The sequence below is a fragment of the Onychomys torridus genome, chromosome 19 (genome assembly GCF_903995425.1).
Source record: "Onychomys torridus chromosome 19, mOncTor1.1, whole genome shotgun sequence".
In the NCBI taxonomy this organism is placed as follows: domain Eukaryota; kingdom Metazoa; phylum Chordata; class Mammalia; order Rodentia; family Cricetidae; genus Onychomys; species Onychomys torridus.
Window position 1 is genome coordinate 20,585,373 of NC_050461.1, and position 23,189 is coordinate 20,608,561.

The window sequence follows — 23,189 nt, forward strand, 5'->3', positions numbered from 1 at the left end:
CCGAAGAATCAAGTTGGCATCTTCCCAGTTTTCAAATAGACATACAAAACTTTGTTCTCAAAACTCCCAACTTTATTTCATACATGGTAATTATGCAAGTAAACATACAACCAGACTATTCACTTCACTGTTACCGCTCAGACAAGGTGGGGAGAGTTAACCATGGAAGGGCAAAGAAGGCCAAGAGAGAATTTAACCTAGCTTGCAGGTTATTTTTGTTTGTAACTCCAGGAGCTGGGAATCAACCTCTGGTCCTCTAAAAGAACAGCAAAAGCTCTTAAACATGGCACCATCTCTCCAGCCTCTTAAATGGCCCTTTGTTGTCCATTAAACTTAGATAGCTTTATAGAAAAGAAATAGGGTTTTAGGCAAAACCTTGAAAAAGCTTGAGCCATTACATAAATAAAAGAGTATTTGGCCAAGTTAAGAAAATATTAAAATGATTTATAATAAAGAAATTTTACATGCAAGCTAAAAACTGGTTGTTGGAGTTAGCTTTCAAATAAGAAACAGACGGATTCTATCTAAGGGCCAATCTCTAAGAAGCACCTTAAATACTTCTGGGGCCTCTGTGATAGCAAGGGTGAATTTCTATTTGGATATAAACACTGAAGAATAATCTTGGGGTTTTCTCTCTTGCTTTGTTAAAACTGGATAAGTCTATGTATTTATGGCAACAAATCTCCCTTTCAATAGTAACTACAGAGAAACAATATGTAGAAGAATCTATTTCAATTGTTCTACACATTTTCTAGGACCATTGACCTCTACAAATAAAGTCCCCTGCCATTAGCCAATGTTTCTCTCTCCTTCACCAGCTAGCTTCTCTTGACTGTCACAAACACAAAACCAAGTTTTCCCTTGTCCACATTTTGCTCCATTACTCAAATCCAAAAATTCACAATTCCAGGAATCCTGCCTTCAAATAGCTTCTAGACTCAAGGTTCTGCCTCAAAACCATATTTATTACCTTCTTAAATGCATTTTTAAATTACATGTTTTCACATTTGTCAATTATTATCTGTTTTACTGATTTCTTTTCCATTTCTTTCAGTATCCTTATACATTGTTCCATAACAGCAATGAACATGGGCATTTGGGGTAAGAAATGAATAGTATCTAGCTGTATTTAGTATAATTCAAACCAAATTTTGCAAACACAAAAGCATTCTCACTGAGTCTTTTTCATGCCACTTTCACGCAGTATATTTTATAGAATTCCCTTATTAACAGCTGACCTGAGTCAAATCACATGGTAATCCTTAAAAATATGGCTTCTCCCCAACCAGTCTATTATTCATGGCAGCCAATTGGCCACATACTTGCCTATTTCCTGTTTTCCTTAGTGTACTTTAAGACTCGACTTTTATCTCTTTACATTTCATATAATAGGAGTTTAAGGTCACATTAAAAGGGATTGCTTCATTACCCAAGATTAATCACTGCCACGCAACTTTGCATATTTAAGGCACTACATCATGTATCTTTCTGCGACATTCTTAGCATAAAAATAGACGTGTAGCTTACCAGAGATTTATATTTCTTTTCAAGTAGTTTTAGTACTGCAGTTCTGCTGTAATATGCATGCTAAAATTAAAGAGAAAAGCATTTAATGTTAAAGGTATGTCATTTAAAATCCATTTCCTGCATCGTTTACAGTCTCATAAACCACACCATAACTTAGGCTTAAAATATTATAATCAATGTCAAGCAGGTTTTACGTATGTGCAATGAACTACAAGCACAGTAATCATAAGAATGCAAATTGCATAAAAAATAGTGTAGATCATTTCATGACAGATTAGAGATGAGGGCAACAATTCATTACCTATGTCCTATTTCTATGCTAAACTAGTTTTTAAAAAAATACCTGCAAGGTAGTATGCTGAGCTATGAGTGTATGATCCAAGGTGTAGGGGGAGGATATGTATACAACAGAGGGAAACAAGACCACTAATTCTATGTGACTACATGCACAGAAATTTACAAAGGTGACATACTCCAACAAGACAACATCTTTGTCACTTTATACCAATATTATTTTTAAATAAATGGCTATGCCCAAAATGTCTTTATTTCCTTAGGACCAATATTAGATGGAATTTAAACACATACATATATAACACTGTAGGAAGCCAGGGAAAATTGTAAGTATTTTAGCTAGAATTATAAGCATTTAGCTAAACAGCTTTAATGTTTAAATCTGTTCCTTCATTTTATTTAAAAACAATGCAATAATTAAAACATCACTAAAAACTTCATCAGGATACTGGTGATTGAATTTTTAATTCATTAGACAGTGCTTTTATTCAAAGTTCACCAAAACCCTGTTCTGCCAAGCCTGGTGATTGACACCTGAAATAAATCCCCAGCACTGGGAGATGTGGCATGAGAATCAGGAGTTTAAGTCCATTTCAACTACACAGTGAGTTCAAGACCAACGTGGTTTATAATTACAAAGTTCTGAAAAAGAAACCTTACTGCATCTTTATCAGAAGGTTCAGTAAACTATGACCTTAAAACCAAAGCTACCCACCATGCATTTGTATAAGTAATATCTTATTGGAACACCCTGCAGCTGCTACTGTTTAGACTGAAAAGCTGCAAAAACTGTCCCATGCATGAAGCTAGAAATAATTATTGCCTGGCCCTTTACAGAAAATGTCTGCCAACCCTTACTTAGACACAGAGGGTCTGGGGAATGAGATCAATTTCTGTTGCTTTAATAAGCACAAATAAAATACTTCATTGAATCATTTTCTAGGTTTAGTTTTTGTGAGCTGCCTCATTCACTTATTGAAAATCAAAATGTTAAGTGAAAAAGCTTTACAGTTATCAGAATATAATTTAATTTTTTATTAAAACAAAAGACTTAACCATATCAATACATATTATGTAAATATGAATTTGGTTATCCCTGTGTTACACAGGGTTTTCTTTAATTGCTTTTACATATTTTGCATATTGTCTTCAATAAAGCTAGTTTCATCTTTGAGAAAATTAAGAAAAACTATCATATGGAGGGTACAAAAGATTCAGATTAGGTAATTAAATTGATTTAATTAATAACAATAAATTTAAAAGACTACCAAATACTACTACATAGGTCATGTAAGGATTGTGCTCTAATAAACTGGGCATATACCACAGACTTTCAACATCAAAAGACAAAGTCAACTAGTCAAACGGCTCTGCTAAGTACTAAGTGACAGGGTCACTACTTGCACGGCAAGTCCCCGCCCCCTCTGCTCCGGCAGACAAATACCTAGAGCTGGGTAGACAGGATGAGAAAAGACAAAGTCATAAGGTCAGAGGTCAGTGTTAGTGCTGCTACAAGACAGGGACTCTGTCATTCCACATTAGCTTACGGATGACAGTACAGATGGCTTGAACATGGCTTTCAATCTGTCATAAGCCTTACTGCAAATGGTCAGATCCAGGCATTAAACATCTCCCCAAATGCAGGTTCAGGAAGCAGAAAGAAAAAAAAAAAAAAAAAAAACTGGTTCTAGGCATTAGCCTCAAAACTAGTGGTCCTCAATCTGTGGGTCGTGACCCCTTTAGGCATCCCCTAGCAGATATCCTGCACTTCAGATATTTACATTATCGTTCATAACATTAGCAAAATTATGGTAGCAATGAAATAATTCTATGGTTGGGGGTCCCCACAACATAAGGAACTGTATTGAAGTGTCGCAGCATTAGGAAGTGTGTTGAAAACCAATGCTCTAAACCCAAGAAAAATGAGCCCTGAATCCTTATGTCCTACCACATCTATTTAGAATTTTTGTAAGTTTAGACTCACACAAATTAAGATCTTTGATAAATAATTCATCTTAAATAGACTCAGATGGATCACCACTTAAAACTTCTCCTGCCTTTCCCTGGGCGAAACAGCTTTCCCATGCCTTAGATCTGACACCCCCAAACAGGGCACTGGCACCTACCACCACATCCATTTGTGTTCAGACTAAAGGCAGTCACATATGCAGAAAATCAATTATAACCCAGCACACACCAAGCACATAAAACTGGCTAGTCACTAAAATAGATAAAGAAAAAACAATTTTTCCTTACCATCCATTTTTTGAACCACACAGCTTTAGTATCAACTAATGCAAAAAAATAGATGGGATCCAAAATCTTCTGTGAGACAAGATGGCTTTGATCATGTTTGACTGATAGCAGGGACAAAGTACTCTCCACAATTTCCTCCATATACCTTAGAGTTTGAGAAAGAAGTAATTTTAGAAAATAAACATTGGTTAGTATATATGATGGTCTTATCCTTCTGGAATAACAATGTGGAATGTAATCTTTATAATTTCTATAAATTCTACAATTCTATACAATTCTATACAATTCTATAATTTTATTGTCTATAAAGGGTAAGGTTAAGAGCCGGTCAGGTTTTCTGTTCTGTTGCATGAATCCAAAATGGTCTTATAATAAAAACCCGGAGCCAGATATTGGGGTAAATGTGGAAAGATCAGAGGAAGCAAGCCACAGCCACTTCTCACCTCGCCAACTCCTCGGCCGATCCTGTCTCCACAAATCCTCAGACTGAATGTCCCTGAGTCCTCAGCTGAAAGGGCTCCTGTTCCTGTTTCCTAATGCCTTATATGCCTTTCTCCACCCAGCCATGTCGCTTCTTATCCAAACCTTCCTAGTGCTGGGATTAATGGCGTGTGTGCTTCCAAATACTGGGAGCAAAGGCATAAGATCTCACGTGCTGGGATTAAAGGTGTGTGCCATCACTGCCTGACCTCTGTGGCTACTTCTGTCCTCTGATCTTCAGGCAAGCTTTATTAGAGTACAACAAAGTATCACCACACTGTTCTAAAGACTTAAGTTCCTTCTGCTTCAATACTCATGTCTCCAGACATAAAGCTCAGTTTTAAACTTACAAATGCTCTTACAATCGTTTCAGAATTTTTTAAGAAACTTGTCCAAAGTAGCAAACATCACTAAGAATCCAAGACTCAACACCCTTCTTTCATAATACTGTAGGTGACATAAAAACAATACTTGAGTAGGATCATGTGCATAGTTAAGAATGGCTATATCAACAAAAAACTGTATTAATACCTTCTGTCCTGGTGTAGTTATCTGCTACTGACCAAAGCAACTTGAAGAGGAAAAGGTTTGCTTTTGCTTACAAGTTACATTCTATCAAGGGGAGCCAAGACAGGAAGTTGAGGCAGGAGCTTCAGGCAGAAACCACCACGGAGCCCTGTGTACAGGCTTGTCAGCTCAAGCCTGCTTCCTCAGCTCACTAAACAGTTTTCTCAAACAGCCCGGGCCCATGTGCTACAGAAGGCACCTCCTGCATCAATCTGCAGTTAAGAAAATACCCTGTAGGCCAGCGTGATGAGGGGAGTTATTCAGGTGAGGGCTTCCTTTCCCGGGTGGTTCTATTTTGTATCAAGCGGACAAAACCTAAGCGGCACACTGAACCATGTAAAGTCACTGAAGACCACTGTTCCCTTCTGTTCTGGAAGGACCTGAGGGGCATAGCCCATGCCTTACATTGCCTGACTCGAGGGACTTACTTCTCTGGGTGGCGAATCCAAAAAGATGGAACCTCTTTCTGATATTCATTCAGAAGGCGAACCTGTAAGCAGTGCACAAAAATCTCTCAAAATACTATAATTCTGAAATAAAAGATCTACATCATATAATTGCAGTAAACGGATACCTTTTTCAGTAAGCGGGTCACATTTGGACTGGTTATGTCTACTCCAGTTGAAAGAGTAGGAATGTGATTTTCTCTAGAAAGAAAGTATAACTCCAGATATTTAGCTGAAAACAAAGATGAAAATATATAGCCATTATATTATACAATGCTTCTAGAAAAGAGTCATTGCTTATGAATTTTTCTTAAGTATATATAAGAGAAAAATATTTAAGGTGAACATACCTCAAATAAAATAAAACATTCAGAAAACATACCTAAGCTTGTATAAATTTCCTTGGTCATGTGTAATGGTGAGAGTGTAAAAGTCTGTGCATAGAACTTTAAAATCCGGTCCTACAGAAATGAGACAGAACATCCTGATCAAAGCTTCTTACAACAGCACTGATGAAACATTTTACACATTTAAACAGAAAATGAACACAAAAGACACCAGGCAGTGGTGGCTCACGCCTTTAATCCCAGCACTCGGGAAGCAGAGGCAGGCGGATCTCTGTGAGTTCGAGGCCAGCCTGGTCTACAGAGCTAGTCCAGGACAGGCTCCAAAGCTACAGAGAAACCCTGTCTCAAAAAACCAAAAAAAAAAAAAAAAAAAAAAAAAAAAGACACCATCCAAAACCAGATGAAGCACATGTCTGTTTTAAAAGGCATATTCCTATCCAGCCAAAAGGAAAACTAATCACAGCTAAAAGTAAAATGGAGGACAAAAATGCACTGCTGTGAAGTCTTGTAACAGCAGGCAACAGGGGCAGAAAGCAGGAGGAAGGAGGGGTCAGTGCGGCTGGGAAATGAGGCTGGAGGCTTGCATGGAGGTTCCACAGTCTTCATTTAATGACATCATCCAGCAGTGGGCACACAGGCAACAGTACATTGCAAGACCTCACATACTCAAGTCCAGGAATTGTTTCTTTATATTTAACATTAGTGAACGTTTAGGAGTCTGTCTAGGAACAGTGCCTATTCACTAGAAAAAAAATACTACGTAAAAATTTTAATTTTCAATTTATCGAAACTCACAGAGAAAATAATCACAAAATAAACTGAATGAGAAGTAAATGCAGTCCCTGACACGAGTGGGCATTAAAATTGTGCCTGACCCCTCATTTTCTTTCAAACCACTGAAATATCATGAGAAGAGGAAATCTTCCATCGAAATACAAGTTGCCATTAAGTAAAAACAATCTTGTCTCACATTTTCTAATCTACAAGAACAAAATTAATAACCTTGTTTATAACAACTAGGCTAATATTTTCACGGGAAATAGGTCCCCAGATGGTTAATGTTATCTTCCGCTAACTCCAAGACATTCCCACTGAACAAAGGCTCTGAAGAGTGTGAAGTCCGTGTTTACAGCTGCAGCAGCTCCTAAGAATCTGTCATTTTTCAGCCACTAGAGGTTCAGTCAGTTGCACATAACAGCTCCATAGAACAGCAATGATGTCGCTGGCAATTTAGATGCAGCATAAACTGAAAATGAAAGGATGCTCTATCTGTCCAAAATGATTGCATCCTACCTCCAGCTTTCTTTATAACAATTGTCTGCAACCTGTGAACGCAAGTAATGAGCTGAACCTTGCTGCACGGTAAAGCACAACAGCTAAATAAAGCAGCTTGTAATGACCCATTAGAAACTTTTAACATGTTTATGAAATCAAAATTTTTGAAATAAAGAAAATTTATTCAGGTTTGATTCTCTTCCATCAGATAAGGGGAAATGCAGATAAACTGACAACTGCATTTCTTTTTAGAATTGAAATGCTAAAGGTGACCCTAAAAATACCTCTTTTTGCCCCTTTGAAGTCCTCATATCAAAGTTTTTATAGAAATGTAGAATACCTTCTGGGGTTTGTATCCAAGCATTAGGCAAACATCTTTTTCTTTTGATATAAATAACAATAGTGGTTCCCAAATCATTTCTGCCTCAAATCTAATTACATCTCCACTGACGGAAAAGTGTGATTTAAAATACATAAATGTGAGTGGATACTGTGTTTTCCCATGACTACCTGCTTCCTGTCTGTCTCTCTTGTGACTTAAACCCTAAACTGAAGTTCCACGGCTGAGCTAAGGATAATGATGAAATCCCCCTTGGGTCTAGGAGAGCGATTCACAGCCGTCTCCTTACAGTGAACGTAGGATCTGGATCGGACAGAGACGAGGTCAGTTTTTCACAGAGAGTGGTCCAGTTTTCACAGTTCAGGACATCAGATGGAGGAGCTGAGCATAGTGTCTGCAACGCTTCATATCTCACCTACAGGGTTTAAAATAACAATGTTATTTGTTATTCAAATCTTAGATGGTCTTTTAATAATAATAATAATAATAATAATAATAATAATAATAAAACCCAAAACCAGATATCAGGGTGAAAGCAGAAAGATGAGAGAAGCAGAGAAGCCAGCCACTAGTTTGAAATCCTCAGCCTAAAGAGAGTGTGATCCTGTCTCCTCACACCTCATCTACCTTTCTCTGCCCTGCCATATTACTTCTTGTGATTAAAGCCATGTGTGCTTCCCAATTAAAGTCATGAGATCTCCAGTGATAGGATTAAAGGTGTGTGCCACCACTGCCGGACCCCTGTGTCTAAACTAGTGGCTGGCTTTGGCTCTGTCCCCTGATCCTCAGGCAAGTGTATTAGTGTACACCATAAATCACCACAGTTATTAATGCTAGAAGAATTTCCATTCTCCAAGATACTATTTAACAAACTACTAAGAGGAAGAACCAGAGACACTGTGTTTTATTGAGTCGCTTTTGAGAATCAGATGCTCTTTCATAAAGTAACTCTCGGGAACACTTTTGTGTAAACTAAATGCTAGGTAGAGAAAGCAAAAACGGGCTGTCCTTTGTAATGAAATCTGAAACAGAACACGCACTGTGACTGTACCACAGCTAAGAGAAATGGATGGAGGCTGCACTGGAACCACCAAGCAACATTTTCCATCGGCATCCCCACACTGCAAGCCTCCCACTAGAGCTGCTACAGATGGCCTGACTTCCTTTCAGCACGCTGCCCACATAGCCCCTGAAAAGGCGTTCCCGCTCCTGCCTCTGTGAGCAGCTCCCATGGACCAATCTGATCCAGTGGTTTCATTTTGCTGCTCGACCATATTTTCTGGCCTTCTAACCACTGAAGGAGAAAAACTAACTCAGCGGTGAAATGCAAAATTAGATGTCTGTCTCCCCCCCGCCACCACCACCCCGAAAGGCTACTTCCTAATCATTACAGAATCCAATCAGAATAAACCCCAATCACGGACTCAAGGGACAAAAGTGGAGAGAGAAGGCTCCACCTCATAGAGTGAAGCTTCATTGGCACTCTCATAACGGCTAAAAAGGCAGCATAGCAAGGCTAGGCGTCTACTCAAAGTCTGGTCCCCTGATACAAATCAAAGCCAGGGAGCGACACTGAGGCAGCAGAGACCTCCATCACAGACTCAAGTGTTTCAGGTGAGGGGGAACAGCAGGGTGCTCTAGGGGGCCCCATGGAGGAAAACTGCTAAACACACCTGTGGGACAGGCATTAGGGAGGCTAGAAAGAGGGTCTGAAAACTCAGGGGCTTCCAATATTAAGTAATTTCTCATTATCAGGTAACTTCCAGAATAAAATCCTATTAGGAATTTACTACTTGAAATTTATCCAGAAGAAAAGTCTCTAAGCAAGAATATATTTACAAGTAATCCATTTAAATTTAGGAAGAAATTTGTAATATATAAAAGTAGTTTAGTCTCGTATCCAGTTTCATTTAGCATTTTTTTTACTAATAATCAAGAAAATAAAGCAGAATGCAAAATAAAAAAAAATAATCTGATTTCTTAGATTTCAATAGGATAAATAGGAACTATTCATTTAAACAGAAACACTTCTGGAAAGTAATTCATTTGAAAAATTGAGACTAAATGACATACCAAAGATATACTGAAAGATACACCTGAAAGTCTGAGGTTTAAAACAACCTTCAGCCAGGATCCCTCCCCGGCTGACGGGCCTCAAGTGGCCCAACCAGGAATGGTCCAACAAATGTCAGTCGAAGTTTAATTAGAAGAACAGCTCTTTGGAGTGAACAGGGGTCAATACAGACACCCATGGCTGCACCAAGATACTGAGGACATGTGCCAGCTGAGAGATCAGCCCTAAACAAAACATCTGCACCATCTCTGTACACTCGGGATCATCACAGAGGAGACACAAGAAAGCAGGAGGATGAGGAAAAGGGCTGTGAAATAGCATCTTCTAAGCAAGATACAGCCATGGCAATCATGACCTCTGCAAGACCAGGCATGCCCATAGTCAGCTATGGATGTTAGAGGAACTTCGGGAACCCTATAACTTACAGAATTATTGCCAACTAACAGACTCTGGCAGAAGGAAAGGCAGAGTACCCTGTCTTGTGCCCACTAGCGAGCCCACAGGCTGCAGCAGACAGGTCCAAATCCATGCCCACAGTCGAAGGGAAATGAAACAAAATAAAAGGTCATGGATATGGGAAATGAGATTTAGTGGGGAGAGGCTATCAGAGTTGAGAGGGAGATAACAGAGGGTAGAGTAAGTAATGAAAATACATTAAATATGCATAGGACATTGCCAAAGAACAAAATTTATTAATACAAAGTTTTAAAAAATAAACTTTAAAAAGGAAATTCAATTCTGTGACAAAAACTCTTGGTACTGTTCTCATGCAAACTGATTTATTAACCTAACATGCTACATATATTTATTCACACACAAAAAAAAATGTTTTTCAAATTGACATAAATAAATGTGAAAGTTTTAGGGAGAGGCTGATTAACTGGAGTGAGAGTAACTAGTAGATGCTACATACACCAGTGTAACGGTCTAAAAAGAAACTCAATTTTTAAGTATCTGTTTTTATACCTTCCCTAAGAAAAATATGAGCAATGTTACTTAAGTGAAGCAGCAAAGAAGACATATTAGGACCACTGGAGAAATTTTTAAAATATAATTAAGACCAGCAATTTTAAAAGAAAGGTTTATTTCCTTACAATATACAAAAGTTATCATTTTCCTTGGCTATCTTCTAAGCCTTAAGGCCAATTACTCCTGATTTTCTATTTCCATATGCAGTTGCTCTCCAGCTCTTGCAAAACACATATTTCCAAAATAATTTATCTATACAGGCTGTGTTCATTTAAATGAGAATGGCCCCATGGGCTCGTGTACTTGAATTCTTGGTACCCAGTTGTTCCAACTGTTTAGGAAGGATTAGGATGCATACTGGAGAGGTATGTCACTAGGGGCAGGCTCTGAGATTTCAAAAGACTGCTGTGATGCTGTGATTCACAGTTTCTCTCTCTCTCTCTCTCTCTCTCTCTCTCTCTCTCTCTCTCTCTCTCTCTCTCTCCTTTGTGGCTATGGATTGAGACATGAGAAGAGCTGTTTCTGCACCCCACCATTACGAACTGAAACCGTAAGTCAAATTAAACGCTTCCTTTCCTAAGCTGCCTTGGTTCTGTGTCTTATCACAGCAATAGAAAGTAACCCCACCTGTCTTCCATTCTCACTGTATGCTTTTTGGACCTTACAAACAACTATTTTAAATCTGAGTTACAGTCTATGAATTTTTATTCTGGGGTAAATTTCTTTTTTCATCTATTCTTGTATGCTGCTGTATTTTTAAAAGTTCAGTTCACTGTTTACCCTGTTGCTCTGATAAAATTTGTTTCTCCCAATCAACAACTTAGAAACCAAACTTCCTCACCGGATTTTACATGGTGCTTGTCCCAGAAAACAGTGTGCCCAAACCTCTCTTTCTTTCCTTCACTAACATAGCTCTAAAAACAAAGCCATATCAAATTCCCTTTAATAAACAATGTGTAAGCTTACTTTTTCCATGAAATAATGTAAAATATGTAATTAGAAATACTTAGAAATAAATGCTTACTGTGGTATCACTTTTAAAATCCTATTGTAGTTTCTAATTCAAACTCCCTACTAAAACATCAATAAATAATAGTTTTTAAACTATCTGTAAATATGAACGGATATAATTTAATCCACTTGCTTCCTCAAGATTATTTTTTCTTTTTTAAATGTTTTTCATTATTTATTTCTTTAGTGTGCGAGAGTGGATGTGCACTGGTGTAGGAGCATGTGTGGAGGTCAGAGGGCTTGCAGGAACCAGTTCTCTCCTTCCACCAGGTAGGTCCAGGGACTGAACTCAGATCATCAGGGTTGGTGGCAAGCACTTCACTTGCTGACCCATCCCCAAACTTTTTTCTCATAAACTGTTAGAGTTTCATGCATAATAATTGGTGGGATGTTTGTCCAACACAAAATATCAGTTGCAAGGGAAAAGTTGGTGAGATCTATTGTACAACCCAATGCATATGTGTCGTACATTCTACTCCTACAAGTTTGTCAGGAAAGAATGTAAGCCACTCAATCAAAAAATTTAAAAAGACTAAGTATGGGCAGTAATACACATGTTTACTATCTAAATTTAGTCACTATCCAGTCTGTATGTTTTTCAAGGCATTGCACATGATAGTATTCTATATTATCTATTAAAATAACCTTAAGTAGATGTAGTGGATAGCCATCCCAGCATTGGCCTGGAAGTTCCAACCCCCACTGAGGCTTCGGTAATGGTCACGCCCACAAGGCAGGGCGGAGGAGGAAGCGGAAGACCAAGGATCGGAAAGAGGTCACTCTCTTGGTTCCCGGACTCTGGACGCTGGAGGTAGACCGAGCAGAGTTCTCCAGAGAACACGGCCGGACTGCACTATACCCTTGCCAGACCCTGTAACCTACCCCCTCATTTGTAAGTACCCCACAAAATAAACCTCCCTTTTAACTACGTGGAGCGGCCTTAATAATTTCACCAATATCTGGCGCTCACGTGGGGCAAATTCCAAAGGCCTAGGCGGCTCCCTCCCTCAGCCTCCTCCCCGGCTGGCGGGTACCTAAAGCCGCCTGCAAAGTTCCATTTAACCAGGGGACGCCTACACGGTTACATTCCCGAAAAAGGGAGCAGCTAGTCCGGTCTCAGTTCCTTAGCTTATCCCCCAGACCAGTGAAAACCGCTGTGAGTGAGGCATTCCCACTCCTCCCTGAGTGCCGGCTCCCCGCCATCTTGGCTCCTGCCTTCAGCTGCCACCAGCCAAGGTCGCCAGCAGGCCTTGCTTTGGAGCTATACCAACGCCTCCTGCTGGCTGAAAAGTGCTACTGCACCCCCCCAAAACCACGGAAAGGTAAGCTTCTTTCAAGTAAAAGTACTTGATAATTTTACACCTTAAAACTGACTAACAAATTTTGAGTAATTCTTGTAATATGGCTGACAACATTACCTCACAAGAATTTAATAACCTTATTGCCTGTATGATGAATGACATTTTCCTGGAAATATACGACCTCCCTATGGCCTGTACCATTTTGACATTCATTGTAATAATTCACACAGTGTTCAAACACTGGTTTAATAATAAGAACAAAGATGAGTCATTATTGGGACTGATACAGGCTTTAAAAGTTAGCAATGAAGGCTTACAGAAAAAGATTCTGTCTATGGAATCTGCTGACCAGGACTTACATAAAAAGATTCTCTTTCTGGAATCTGCTAACCAGGAATTACAGGTTTTAAAAGATAGCAATGAAGGCTTACAGAAAAAGATTCTCTTTCTGGAATCTGCTAACCAGGATTTACAGGCTTTAAAAGTTAGCAATGAAGGCTTACAGAAAAAGATTCTGTCTATGGAATCTGCTGACCAGGACTTACATAAAAAGATTCTCTTTCTGGAATCTGCTAACAAGGAATTACAGGTTTTAAAAGATAGCAATGAAGGCTTACATAAAAAGATTCTCTCTCTGGAATCTGCTAACCAGGATTTAGACATTTTAAAAGATAGCAATGAAGGCTTACAGAAAAAGATTCTGTCTATGGAATCTGCTGGCCAGGACTTACATAAAAAGATTTTCTCTTTGGAATCTGCTAACCAGAATTTACAAAACAAGCTTGTACCCAAAATTGCTTTTATTGATAATAAATATGAGTATTTAATGGATAGAACACTAACTCTCCAGAGTGAAGTTGTAGCTACTCAGACACTATATAAGGAAGAAAAATTATCATTACTTGATAAGATAAGGTCCATGGAATCATGTGTTTCAGAAGAACATAAAAACTTCCATGATTCCATGAAAAATCTGGAATCCCTTACAAGAGAGGAGGTTTACTCCCTGGAACAGACCCTAGGTGCTCGTTTACAAGCCCTGGAGGAAACTCTAAATAAACATGACAAGGGACCTAATAAGCAGAAGGGCAAGACCACACAGGTTGTAACATCTCCAAATGGCTCTCATACAATGGCTTATCCTGTTATCATCCATGAGAAGCCAGCAGATGACACACACCCCGAGCCATATACGACATATACATTACAACCAATTTCAACAAGGGACTTTAAAAATATAAAGGAAGCAGTAGTTACATATGGGATATACTCCACATATGTAAAACAGATGTTAAATTCGTGGTCTACCTCACATAGAATCATTCCAGATGACTGGCATCAGTTAATTTCAGCTGTTCTAGAATATAGCCAGAAGTTACAGTGGAAAAGCTGGTTGAGAGAAGAGGCAAGAAATTTAGAGCAACAACGTAAACTCAGAGGTTTTGAGATCTCCCAAGATCAAATACTTGGTGAGGGATGTTTCGCTGACAGGAATGTACAAGCCATTTATGATGAGCATACAATATCCCTATGCCGTACAGCAGCTCTAAATGCTTGGGAAAAAATTCCAGAACCTGGAAAAGCAACTGAGGTATACACAAAGATATTTCAGGGACCACATGAACCCTTCACTGATTTTTTACAAAGGCTGAACACAGCTATAACAAAAGCTGTATCAGATAAAGAATTAAGAAAAGTATTAACTGAGTCCTTGGCATTTGACAATGCTAATGCAGAATGCAAAAGAATACTTACACCATTAAAGATCAGATCAGCTCCTTTGGAAGAATGGATTCAGTATACTAATAGCGTTGAATCTCTTAACTACAGTAATGAGGCTTGGATAGGAGAGACAAATCCCAGAGGTGTAAGAAGGCCCCGTGGTACCAAATGTTTTAAATGTGGTACACCAGGTCATATAAGTAAAAACTGTACATGGGGTAATCCTAGAAGTAATACTCCTTCTAGGAATAGCCTAAACAGAAGACCCCAACCACCTCCTGGATTATGTAGAAGATGTGGCAAAGGCCGACATTGGACCAGTGAGTGCAGATCAAAAATAGATATACGAGGCAACCCTTTAGTAGCGGGAAACGCCCCAGCATATGTCTCCAATAAAATGAGACAGTTCTTTGCTTATTACAATATAAAGCATGTTATAGGTATACCACACAATCCCACAGGCCAAGCAGTCATAGAAAGATCCAATCGAACTTTAAAGGATATGCTAAATAAACAGCAACAGGTAACAATGACTCCTAGAAATAGATTGCATAGTGCTTTATTAACCTTGAATTTTCTCAATGCTGATGAGAAAGGAACAACAGCTGCGGAGAGACATTGGACGACAGACAAAACTCCTGAGCTAAACCAACCGGTTTATTTCAAAGATGTGTTGACCTCAGAATGGAAACCTGGATATGTCCTACGTTGGGGAAGGGGTTTTGCTTTTGTTTCCACAGGAGAAGAAAAGCTATGGATACCAACAAAATTAATAAAAATTCGATTCGAACAGGAGAAACACCTTGATGAGGAGAAGTAAAAGATCATCCACCAATGTGACATCTCTTCAGGTTGTAAGAAAAATTTAACAACCAAAGGTTGGGGTAGGGTTCTGTTTTTGTCTTTCCAGGATAATGGAAATACCCATCTTCCAGAAATCATAAGGCCTTGGATATCCGGATGTTTACAGCAGAAAGAAAGAATTTATTGGTACCAATCTACACAGGGTAAGATATCACTGTCTAACATCTATATCTCTATCAATCTAGAATAGTTGTGGTTCCAATTTAATTATAAACCAAGCTGGCTTTGGAGATGGAATTGGCTCACTCCTTCTCTAAAACCAAGCATATTGATAAAAGAAAAGGTTGAGAGATTCTTCAGTCCCATATCAGAAGAGCCCTCTGGTGTGAGACAGAAGGAAACCAATTATAAGGGACCATTATCTTCAAGATTCTAATTCTCTCCATGCTTACTCTTGATTTCTTGGAATCCTTTCTTACATGTCATGACATCTTTAAATCCAAACCTTCCATTCTGATAAAAAATAAGTTTTTTCCAATAGCAATCTCTGAAGTCTCCAGAAGGAAGATGGGGCCCCAACAACAACAACTCTACCCAATCCAGAATGATGCAATGGTAATCATCATCATACTACACTTCTTGCCAAAATTTCAGACAATCTTACCCATTACTCTGAGAGTTGCTGCAGAATCTACAGCTAGTCTAACTGAGATTTAACTATCTGAGCTTTCTCACAATACCCAACAGAGATACCATCGCTCCCTAAACAGCAGGAAGCAATTCTAAGAAAACGACGCCCCTTCTCCCTAAGGTTCATATTTCTCAGGGTTATGGATAATGGTTCTAGAGTTGGGGGTGGAAGAAACTGTTAAACTCAGTACTCTCCTTAAGGAAAGAAAATATGTCTCAAAAAAAAAAAAAATGGGAAAAGAAGAAATGGAATGGATAGGTATAAGATATTATGGTAGACTGTCATATACATTAGTAAACAAATTTAGTAATATAGCAGCCTTTACACTGTTATGAATTCTTATATGTTGATACAATTATAAACTTTTTAAATTCCTATTTAAGATAATTTGTATATTGATACAAATACAGAACTATGTTTGTTATATTGTACATATATTTTTACTCTTATGTGAAATATTTGTATATTGATACAAATGTGAATTTATATCTCTCATACTGTATGTTCTACTTCTGTTTAAGATATTCTGTATACTGATATATATTTAGGATTATTATCATATTGCATATTGCACTATACATTCCTACCTCTGTTAAAGATATTTTGTGTATTGTCACAATTTTAAAGTCATTGTCCTTTTACTGTGCATTTGCTTACAGACTGTTTGCCTTATTTATAGGAAGCTTAGTCCTTAGGTTGTTTAGGTAGATATGACTTACATAGTTATTGTCACCTATGCTTGTCATCTCTATAATTATGTTAGTTAGGTTATCCAGATTTATAAATACATAGGTCAGATGGACAGGTAATCTTCAAACACTTCATGGACCTAGAGAACATGGCATTTAAATAACTTAGAATTCTGTTGACGTGAGACATAATTGCTCCTGGCAGCACCAATTTGATCCCGAGAGAATGTTGGGCTTCTAAGACATTTCCATTTGGAAGTTTGTCTTCTTGGCACAAAATAGCCTACTGGGCAAAGAACTGCCCTTGCCTCAACTGCTGACAGTACAAATGCTGTCCTTTCTGGACAAGCGGGACACAAGGAAAGCGACCACTATACTTTGCCAAGACAGGGTAAGATGGTCTTTCAGAATTCCTGCTTCTGAAAATGGTCTGTCAGATACTCTAGGCCTGTAGCCAATTTGAATGCACCAAGGATGCTGAGAAACATTAGGTGACTGTCCAGACTGCTAGCTGTCTCTGTCTACTCTTGCAAGACTCCCGAAAGTTGCTGGCGTCCTTCTCCCATTTCTCAGGTATTATTATATTCCTTCTCAGGTCTTTGATGAGGTTGGAGATTAGCAGTTATAGTTACAACTTAGTATATATACATATATAATATCTTAGATAGGATATATTAAGTATTAGACTCAGGTTCTTTAGGATAGGACACCTTTTGGAATGATCTTTGTAACATGCCATCTACCCATGCCCTAGACTTCCCTGGATTTTACTATGTGTTTTTTGCTTGATATTGTTTGCATTTAAATTGTAATTCCAACTTATCTAGGTCATTATCCCTCATTACTCCTGGACAATATTTGATAACCATCTCTTTGTATATAGTCTTGTATTAGGTTAGAACTTTCTTATTTAGACAAAAGGGGGAGATGTAGTGGATAGCCATCCCAGCATTGGCCTGGAAGTTCCAACCCCCACTGAGGCTTCGGTAATGGTCACGCCCACAAGGCAGGGCGGAGGAGGAAGCGGAAGACCAAGGATCAGAAAGAGGTCACTCTCTTGGTTCCCGGACTCTGGACGCTGGAGGTAGACCGAGCAGAGTTCTCCAGAGAACACGGCCGGACTGCATTATACCCTTGCCAGACCCTGTAACCTACCCCCTCATTTGTAAGTACCCCACAAAATAAACCTCCCTTTTAACTACATGGAGCGGCCTTAATAATTTCACCAATAAGTAGATGCTCATGTTTTCTAAAAATGAAACAAACACTGAGGTTTCATGACAATAAAATACTGCAAGGGGATAGCTACAGAGACAACCACACATAGCTTTATCCCTTCCAAACTGAACTAGGAAAAAACAGATGGAGTATGTATATTCCTCAAACCAAAAAAGTCTCTAAAGAAATTCTTGCTGGGGAGACATGAGGGCCTAAGTTCACATCCCCTGGAATCACATAAAAAGCCAGGCTCTGTTGTGCATATCTGTAATTCTAACACTGGGGATAGAAGGGAATCGATGGAGGAAACCGGAAGTTCACAGGCCAGCCAGTTCAGACAATCAGTGAGCACCAGGCTCAGTAAAAGATCCTGTTGCAAAATAAATCAATGGATAAATAAGGTGGTAAGCAGTAGAGGAAGGCAAGTGATGTTGACCTCTGGATTTCGTGCACACATACACATGAAACCATGTGCACTGTGGACACACAGGAAGAAAAGGAAAGAAGAAATGAAGTGAGTGAATGAGCATGATGTGAGTGTCCACTTCAGACAGAAAAGCTAATCATGATTACCAACACAAGACTGCTTATAATTATACAGACCTAGCACCTAAAAAAACCAAAACAAACAAAACATACCACCACCACCACCACCACCACCACCACCACCACCACCACCACACCACCATCACCACCACCACCACCACCACCACCACCACCACCACCACCATCACCACAACCACCACCACCACCACCACCATCACCACCACCACCACCACCACCACCACCACCACCACACCACCACCACCACCACCACCACCACCACCACCACCAAACAGCCGGCTACTACTGACTACAGTCTAGACTCCTGCATCGTTTCTTACTGAACAAGACAGCTAACCTTTGAACTTACCTCTTTAGGTTGCCCAGGATCCAACTGATCTAAAATCAGCTGTAGTTTTCCTTGACAGAATTTGTAACTCTGTAATAGAATAGGTAGAACATATAGTTATTTAGTAGACTTCCGGAAGAGCCACCATAAACGATTGCTAACACAACTGCGGGCACACTATGCACTCTGAACAAGAGAAAGGTGATCAATCTATTTCTATGGGGAGAAACTTGTCACTTTTGTTTCCCATGGCTTTGTAGTCAGACCTGAAATTTCTCAACAGAACACTGCACCTTCCTGTACATGATACTGTTTGCTGAGCCACAATAATGTACAGAGCATTGAAAGACTCAAAAGAGATTTAAAAAAATACACATTGTGTACCCAGAACAGTGATATGAACAAAACAAAACTACCAAACAGCAAACAATAAAAGACAGCCCCACCTCTGCTCACCCTCCGTGTCACAGCCCCACCTCTGCTCACCCTCCGTGTCACAGCCCCACCTCTGCTCACCCTCCCGTGTCACAGTCACACCTCTGCTCACCCTCCCGTGTCACAGCCACACCTCTGCTCACCCTCCCGTGTCACAGTCACACCTCTGCTCACCCTCCCGTGTCACAGCCACACCTCTGCTCACCCTTCTGTGTTACCCTCTTCCCCAGACTTTCCTTAGCCTGTGTATGGTGAAAAAAAATTCCTGAAATAAAACCCTCCATCTAGAAAAAGGTGTACAGTACACTCTGAGGCTTCCCCAGAGCTCTGCACAATTGCCCCCTTACCACTCTGATGTCAGCTTATGCAGCTTCTTGAGGAAGCGTTCCCTGGTGTCACAAGGGCAATCTGTCTGCACCTTCCCCACCCCCTACACTGCTGCTCTGCGACAGCATGGCATCATTGTTGGCAGTTTAAAAACTGCCTCCACCAAACTGGCCTACCGGCATATCTGTGGGGCATTTTCTTGACCAACAACTGCTGTAAGAGAGCTCAGCTAAGCCAGCCAGGAAGAGCAAGGCAGGAAGCAGCTTTTCTCTGCGGTCCCTGCCTCTCCTTCTGCTTGAGTTCCTACCCTGACTTTGCACAATGGTAGACTACAACTGGGACGTGTCAGCCAAACAGACCTTTTTCTCTCAAAATTGCTCTTGGTCAAGAAAGCAAACAAGGACCAGCAACATCAAGGATGCAGGAGAGAAGCTGTATTCAGAGTTCTAAATCCTAGCTCCCTCCTCTAGCCATGTTGTCCTGAACTCCCATTTCCCATCCTCGGTCCTGACATCTCCCCACAGCATCACTGCATCTCTGGGCTGAATGCTTTGCTTCACCGTTATTCAGATTTTCAAATGAATTTTACATTTCTGTTCTCTATATAAGAAAACAGGGCCAGGCGGCAGTGATGCATGCCTTTAATCCCAGCACTGGGGAGGCAGAGCCAGGCAAATCTCTGTGAGTTCAAGACCAGCCTGGTCTACAGAGCAAGATCCAAGACAGGCACCAAAATTACACAGAGAAACCCTGTCTCGAGAAACCAAAAAAGAAAATATGAAGTAACTGCTTTTCACCTACAACAGCCTATTTATGAAGAAATCCGGAAAGATAATTCACTGATCCCCACATTAATCCATTCTTATCTGCAATACAGTAGCAAGTTCCATAACAGCTGTGACAAATGGTGAGTGAGCAATTACTTGAACATTCTGTTACAGTTGATGAAACAAGCAGTATTATGCTAAGTAGCAGTCAATTAAAGAGATAATCCTTAGTTCTTAACAGAATTCATCTTGTAAGTGGTCGCTGTGACAAAGACTTATGCGCAATATTCCAGACACTGAAATCTCTTATATTTTACAAAGCTGTCAAGGCCAAGCAACACAGTGCTTCCTCAGCTTCCCTCCTCCGTTTTCACCACTACTCTCTGGTCAGTTGCTAGCCGCTGAATGTGATGGTCTGCCTGGGGGGAATGGCCTCTATAGGCTCATGTATTTGAATACTTGGTCATCAGTTTGTGGAACTGTTTGGGAAGGGTTAGTGGGTGTGGCCTTATTGGAGGGGGTGTGTCACTGGGGGAGGGTGCTGAGGTTTCAAAAGCCCAAGTCACTCCCAGTTAGCTCTCTCTGCCTTGTGCTAGTATATCAAAACATGAGCTCTTAGCTACTGCTCCAGGACCATGACTGCCTGCCAGCTACCATGCTTCCAGCCTTGATGACTGTGATCACCAAATTAAATGATCTCTTTTATAAGTTGTGTTTGTCATGGTGCCTTATCACAGCAATAGATAAGTAACCAAGATGCTAGATTTTAAAGATCTTTCATTTTGTGCTTCTTCAGAAACAAGTTCCCTAGCCCAGGCAACACTTAACTGAACTCACTGTTTAGCCAAGACTGGCCTTTTGAACTCCTGATCTTCCTACATCCACTTCCAAAGTACAGGGACCACAGGCATGTGCCACCACCTAGGACTCATGCCCAACTTCTTCAACTCACTGCGATCATTCATTATAACTAATTAACCATCCTTCCTGCTGTGAGATTTGCCCAGCCTTCAGTCCCTATGGGCAAAATGGTGCACAACTGTCATTTCAGCCATGCTGGACTAATGCAGCAGGCTGAGGAGTTCAATTTTGCCAGGCACACGGCAAAATTCTGTCTAGAAATTTTAAAGTTAATGAATTGATTAAAAGGTAGCAACAAAAACAAAACACCAAAGTCCCTGATACCTCCTCTGATAAATCATCCTGCCTCTACTGGCAAGGAAAACATGCATCACCTCAGGTGTCACCTACTTGCTATCTACAGCCACACTTCACAGGTGATTCATATACTACATTAGCTCTAACACAAACCCTTCTACCATGAGAATCTGCCTTGAATTGCTGCTTGTCATACTAGTAGCATCTAATCTGAAAAAAAAAAAAAAAAAACACTAACTTTACCTTGTCTCCACATCTGACTCTCCACCCAAGCGCCAAGTTCAAGACACCACCATCTCCCAAGCCATCTGAGCTAAACACCATAGGGACAACTTCAGTTCAATGCTATTTGCACCAACTTGTAGACTCTGCCAATAGAGTTTATGAATCCTACTTCTGCAATAATTCTTACACCACTCTGTTCCTCTTTCCTACTACCAATCTACCTCAGTCCAATTCGTACTGCGTCTTTTAGCAAGTGACAGCCTTCTGACTTCTCTCCTGACACCCACACCCCACTAATGCTCTCACACTTGCAACTGCATGGAAACCCTCCTGGAGCCACCTCTCTATAAAACCTTGAAATGATTTCCCCTCACTGTGAAAGCATGACCCAGCTTGGCCACCAAGTATTCTTTGTCTTGGATATTTACTCAACATTCCAATTGTATAGCCAGGATCTACAAGCAATGATTCAAGCATAACCTTTGCCTCCCCCTCACAATCTGATCCTCATCAACCATTCCAAACTACTCCCCCTAAACCTTCTTCTAACGTTGCATATAGAATGTCAATAGAGTCTCATATACACCACATGCTCTGTTGATTCAAAGCTTTTGTCCATTCCCATCCTGAAATACATTTCTCTGCAGTTCTTTGAGATGAGCGGGGAAGGTGCTATGATCCATTTCTACCTAACAGCTCTCTTATGTAGGTGCCTCCTTAATCTCCACTAGGAGATATGCATGTGATTAATATTTGCATTCCATGGTGGCTTAAGCACCTCAGTGTACACAGGAGTTGCAGAATACATGTCTCTCTTTTAAGCACATTCTATATATTATCCTGAGAATCACTGTTTTTTCAGTCTTGTTTCTCATTTTTGTCCTAAGCAAGTATTTTTATTAATTGATTTACTAGTTTATTCTACATCCTGACCATAGTTTCACCTCCCTCCTCTCCTCCCAGTCCCACTCCCTCCCTACACTCCTCTATGCCCCCCCCCCCCACCAATCTACTGCTTCTCCATTTCTGTGCAGAAAAGGGCAAGCCTCCTGCAGATATCAAGTTGCAGGAAGACTTAGCACCTCCCCTTGTATTAAAGCTAGGCAAGGTGACCCAGTATGAGAAACAGGGTCCCAAAAGTCAACAAAAGAGTCAGAGACAGGCCTGCTCCTGCTGTTAGGAGATTCACATGAAGACCAAGCTACACAACTGTAACACATATGCATAGTATACCTACATCAATCCCATGAAGGCTCCCTGGTTGCCAGTTCCGACTCTGTGATTTCCTATGAGCCCAGGTTAGTTGACTCTGTGAGTTTTCTTGTGATGTCCTTGACCCCTCTGGCTTCCTCCCTCTCCCAAGCCCAGGCTAAT

General features: G+C 40.1%; 1 protein-coding gene across 2 annotated transcripts in view; it reads right to left on the reverse strand.

The window, feature by feature from the left end:
- Positions 1 to 23,189, reverse strand: part of Tbc1d32 (TBC1 domain family member 32) — a 215,240-nt gene that overhangs the window by 172,635 nt on the left and 19,416 nt on the right. For both annotated transcript variants that reach the window (XM_036168805.1, XM_036168806.1), the window contains exons 4-10: positions 18,925 to 18,993; positions 7,822 to 7,947; positions 5,953 to 6,031; positions 5,699 to 5,802; positions 5,553 to 5,614; positions 4,078 to 4,222; positions 1,528 to 1,587 (exon numbers count right to left, since the gene is read on the reverse strand). In XM_036168805.1, the coding sequence (XP_036024698.1) occupies positions 1,528 to 1,587; positions 4,078 to 4,222; positions 5,553 to 5,614; positions 5,699 to 5,802; positions 5,953 to 6,031; positions 7,822 to 7,947; positions 18,925 to 18,993 (645 nt within the window). The remainder of the gene's footprint in view (positions 1 to 1,527; positions 1,588 to 4,077; positions 4,223 to 5,552; positions 5,615 to 5,698; positions 5,803 to 5,952; positions 6,032 to 7,821; positions 7,948 to 18,924; positions 18,994 to 23,189) is intronic.